Source organism: Helobdella robusta, assembly GCF_000326865.2.
Source record: "Helobdella robusta unplaced genomic scaffold HELROscaffold_8, whole genome shotgun sequence".
Classification (NCBI taxonomy): Eukaryota; Metazoa; Annelida; class Clitellata; order Rhynchobdellida; family Glossiphoniidae; genus Helobdella; species Helobdella robusta.
The window spans coordinates 3,551,686-3,556,881 of NW_008705459.1; the positions used below are offsets into that span (position 1 = coordinate 3,551,686).

Below are 5,196 nucleotides of genomic sequence, written 5' to 3' on the forward strand. Positions count from 1 at the left end.
AGACATGATGATGACGATGATGATGATAATAACGACGACGATGATGATGTTAATGATTACGATGATGGTGAGGACGACGATGATGGCAAAGAACAATATTATCATTGCTGGCTAATATGATAAAGAAGTTAATGATAATCGTTAAGTAAAGAAACGAACGGATTTTTTAATTAATTCATTATTTTATTTCATCAATATCAATTTTTTTTGTATTTTCTGCTTTCTATTTCTTTCTGCTTATTTTTTCTCAGTTTTTCTCTATCTCTATCTCTCTCTCTTCGTATTTTTGTCTGACTGTCTGTCTCTCTCTCTCTTTCTCTCTCTCTTTCTCTCTCTCTCCTTTCCTCTTTTCACTTTCCTTTTTCTTTCTCTCTTAACATCGATATCACCATCTTGAACTGACGATCGGCAGAATGCAGGGAAAAAAATCATTACCCTACCCTGGATTGATGAATGTTGCATTTTATGTTACATTATCTTTGGTGTTTGTTACGTCACATGTTACGGTATGTATGCGTGCGTGCGTGTGTGTGTTTGTGTGAGTATGCGTCAACGTATGTATGTGTGAGTGTGTGTGTGTGTATGTGTGAGTATACATGATTTTAAGTGTATATGAATTTAGTCTAGGTGTGTGTTTAAATGGATAAAAGTTAGTGTCTGTATCTGTGTGTATATGTAAATGTATACATGTGTTTTGGGTACGTGTGTGTATGTGTGTGCTTGTATGTGTGTGCGTGTGTGCCTGCGTATGTGTAATTATGTATTTGTGTGTTTATGTGGTCTCTTTTATGTTTGTTTTAAATCGAAATACACATTTGTTTAAAGTGTATTTTAGTCAAATTGATATTTTGCTTTTTTGTCATAATGTTATAAGTTGTGTTTTGTTGTGTAATTCTATGTTGTGTTGTGTTGTTATTTTATGTTTTGCCGTGCTAGAAAGAGAGCGATTCTATAAGAAAATGTTTCTTATTTTTTTAATCCATTTTATTCACAAAAAAGTGAAAGAGTCAGCCTAGCAATTAAGCTTGCTTATCTAAGGTTGAATTCTTGAAGCTGAAACAGCCAAACAGCCGATGACAACCATCTTTGTACCATTAATTTTCAGAGTTACATTAATCGATAATAAATTACAATAACAACAAGAACAAAGAACAATAACAGCAACAATAACAAAAAATATCAATAGCAAAATTAACAACAATAACAACTAAAACTAACTCTAACAACTTTAACAACATTAACAATAGAACCAACAATAACAACGACGACAACAAACACTTAACATGTCACAGATAGGTAAATAGATAGTAACATAATACAACTCGCAGGACAATAACTACTACTATTACTGCTACTGCTACTACTCCTGCTGCTGCTTTTACTACTTCTACTACTACAATCGTTACTACCACTACTACTACTACTGTTGCTATTGCTGCTGCTACTACAAATGTTAGTATTATTGTTGCTATTACTACTAATAATTCTCTATCAATAATAATAATAATAACAATATTACTAATGATGATGATAATGGAAACTCTTTTATTTCTTCCAAAAAAGGGGCGAAATAAATATTCAATGAAATAAAATAAAATAAAATAAAATGAATTAAAATGAGAAAGTAGTCTACGATGCTCGCCATTATAGGTATAAAATGCATACAACGAGAAATGTAATCAGTCTTAATATAGTTATTATACATTTGAATGTCTGTAATAATAATAATAATAATAATAATAATAATAATAATAATAATAATAATAATAATAATATAAAAACAACAACAATAATAATAATAATAATAACAATCAGTTTTCAGACATGAATATATTATAGTAACAACGATACAGAGATAAATAATTTTTACGAGAGGATTTACGTGTTATAACAGCAGAGGTACCGAGCAAGGGATTTTTCTATTGCTGTGAGGTCAATGAAAATCGTACAGTAATTTAAAGTAATTTCAAGTCATTTTAATGATATTGTTATGTTGTGTTATTAATGTTTTTCAACAGTATTTTTGACAGTCAAAAGTATAGCTATTGCTAATATTATTAGTGGTAACATTAGCATAATTGGTATAGAGAAAATGTAAGTAACAAACAATTACAACAATTTTGGCAATCAAAGATTGAGGTTTGGGTTATTGTTTCAGAGTTACCACGGTAGCTTAGCTATATTTCAATTTCAACTTCTTTCTTCTTGGTCATCTGAATCAGCACGATAACGTAGCTAATTTCAATTTCAACTTCTTTCTTCTTGGTCTTCTGAAGGATAGCATTCATTAGCGTGCTATGAGGAAAAAAAATTAAGTAGGTCATACTGTTGTTAGGTCGAATGTTATTGTTTCTTGGAACCACGTGAATTATTTTTAGTCAGAATCAATGAAGCAGTCAGTCCATAAAATTGACGCAAGACAGCAAACAAATCTCAGTTAATAATGTTCATACAGTTGCTAATACCACAATAAGGTTTCGTTCGTGTTTTTGAAATAATAAATAAATAAATATAAATTTCCTCCAGAGCTAAAAATAACCAAACGATAATAAACTTAATAAAGAAATTGTGAGTAGAAGTGTGTCAAGAGCGTCTTTATTACGGTCGGAAATGTGATTTTATACAAAGAGACAACACAACAACGTCAGTAACGACATAACCACAACGACAAAAACAAAGAAAATAGTAATAATAACAACAGCAACAACAACAACAATAATAACAACAATAATAATAGTAATAATAATATAATAAGAGCAATAATAATAACAATAATGTCAGTTTACTCGTGTAGCAGCAATTTCGAATTGCCATTATAATTACATGTTCATAAATAAAACAATGCACTATCATTACAACGTGGACAATAAAAAATTTGTAAGCGAGGATGACCTGTCACGCGAGAGGAAATAAACCCCCACTGTAGAGAGAGTGAGAAAGAGTGAGTAAGTGAGTGAGTGAGTGAGTGAGTGAGTGAGTGAGTGAGTGAGTGAGTGAGTGAGTGAGTGAGTGAGTGAGTGAGTGAGTGAGTGAGTGAGTGAGTGAGTGAGTGAGTGAGTGAGTGAGTGAGTGAGTGAGTGAGTGAGTGAGTGAGTGAGTGAGTGAGTGAGTGAGTGAGTGAGTGAGTGAGTGAGTGAGTGAGTGAGTGAGTGAAAAATCCAAAAATTAAAGTGAAACAGAAGTAAAATTAAAACAACTATAACATATCTCTCCCGCCATCATTAGCCTTCAGTTCTGTCATAAAAACGTCGTAATGACGCAATAATGACGTCACCATCGATAATATTTATGACGTCACAGCGAGCGCTAAACGTTTAAAACTGTTTCCTGATTGTGTCACGCTGATGTTTTGTGTCTGGAAAATGACAGGCCGTTTTTGTTTATTTTTGTTAATTTTTTCTCGTTTTGTTTTGTTTATTTTGATAGTGAAAAGCTGTTATTTGATTAGTTGTTGTGATTTAGTTGTAGTAGTAGTAGTTGTTGTTCGACTATAATTATTCTTGGGGAATTTTTTTATGTCATATTTTTGTTGCTATTTTTTCTCTAATGCTAACATTTATGTGTTAAATATTTCTTAGTATTATTACTAATGTTAATAATATTTTTGTTGTTAATTATGTCTATGATATATAGATATAGATAAAGTTATAGATAAAGATATGGAAAAATATGGATGTAGATAAAGACATATATACAGAATAGACATATATGATACATAAGTGATCTGTGATAATTTCAATTGATATGGTCATCTTTGATGCAAGTAAAATAAAAATTGTAACTATTTGTCGTCAAAAAATCTCCTTACATAATTATCATTTTCCACATCATCATCATCATCATCATCATCATCATCATCATCATCATCATCATCATCATCATCATTACCCTCTTCCACGTCGTCATCATCACCAGGAACCGATAGTACCTTTCTGTTCCCATTCCGGAAGCCAAAGCGGATAAGGACAGCCTTCTCTCCATCGCAGCTGCTGCAACTGGAAGATGCTTTCGGAAAGAACCACTACGTTGTTGGGCAAGAGAGGAAAGACCTGGCAGCCGCTCTGAATCTTACTGAGACCCAAGTGAGGATGGCAATGGTGTTGGTGAGGATGTTGATGATGATGATGATGGTGTTGGTGAGGATGTTGATGATGATTATAGTGGGAACAGTGATGGTGGTGTGTGGTGATGTTAGAATACATGGTTTTGGTTGGCAGTTATAATATCATGTCTAAATAGCTAAAAAAATATTGACAATAATAATAATTTGACATTAGCCTCGCCAACATAATCAAAATCACCATCTTATAAATGTCTGAAAAGTCATCATCAACAATCATTTTCTCAACTGATGGTGTTAAAATTTGCATCATCATCATTATAACCATTGCTAATAAAACATCATTATCATCATCGTCAGGTGAAAGTGTGGTTCCAGAACCGTCGAACCAAGCACAAGCGAGTGCAGTCGGGCGACGAGCGAGAACGTACCGGAAGTGACGACGATGACGTCATGACATCCGGAGATGACGAAGATGATGACGTCAACGATGACGCTCACAATGATGACGTCGATGATGAGCTTGTTGACGTGGAAAGTCCGCATTGCTTTCAACCAATAGCAGACCGATGTTTGGATCGCGTGACCACTATTCCAGCCAATGAAATGGCCGAGAATGTAGCAGGCGATGATGGAGATGATGATGACGATAACGATGGCAATGCTGATGACGATCTTGGAGCGATTAGAGGTGGTTGCGATAATGATGATAACAGAGGCAGATGTGGTGAAAATGATGAAGACGATTATGATGACGATGAATCATGATTGAATTGAACAACGAACAATACACACGCAACTTAAAAAGCTACAGTTTCAACAATATTGCCAACGTTATCATCACATGATCATTCCATGTGACGTCATTTCACTTTCTATCGTAATTGTATCAATTGTATCATGAATGTCATCATCATCGTATTACCTCTCAATACACAATCATCATCTGGAGTCATTTTTCTTAACATTTTATTTTTTGTTCGTTTGTTATTGTCCTTTTTATTGTTAAATAACATCATTTGGCCTAAAAAAGTTAAGCAAAATTTGTATTAATGTGATCTTTTTTGATGTTATAAGCATGAAATTAATGTTATTAATGGACTTAATAACAACCTCCTTGTAACAATATGGTATTG

The 5,196-nt window shown here is 33.2% G+C and overlaps 2 protein-coding genes across 2 annotated transcripts in view; both read left to right on the forward strand.

The window, feature by feature from the left end:
* HELRODRAFT_165661 (hypothetical protein) overlaps positions 1-1,590 on the forward strand; it is a gene marked incomplete at both ends in the record, with an annotated part of 4,482 nt that extends 2,892 nt beyond the window's left edge. Inside the window, 2 exons of the mRNA XM_009032190.1 lie at positions 1,329-1,452; positions 1,564-1,590. Of these exons, the coding sequence (XP_009030438.1) occupies positions 1,329-1,452; positions 1,564-1,590 (151 nt within the window). The remainder of the gene's footprint in view (positions 1-1,328; positions 1,453-1,563) is intronic.
* A 2,360-nt stretch (positions 1,591-3,950) lies between these two features.
* HELRODRAFT_153720 (hypothetical protein) lies at positions 3,951-4,480 on the forward strand (the record flags this gene model as incomplete). Its single annotated transcript, XM_009032191.1, has 2 exons — positions 3,951-4,082; positions 4,421-4,480. Coding segments are annotated over 2 exons (192 nt in total), but the record flags the coding sequence as incomplete, so codon positions are not given.
* Positions 4,481-5,196: the final 716 nt, after the last annotated feature.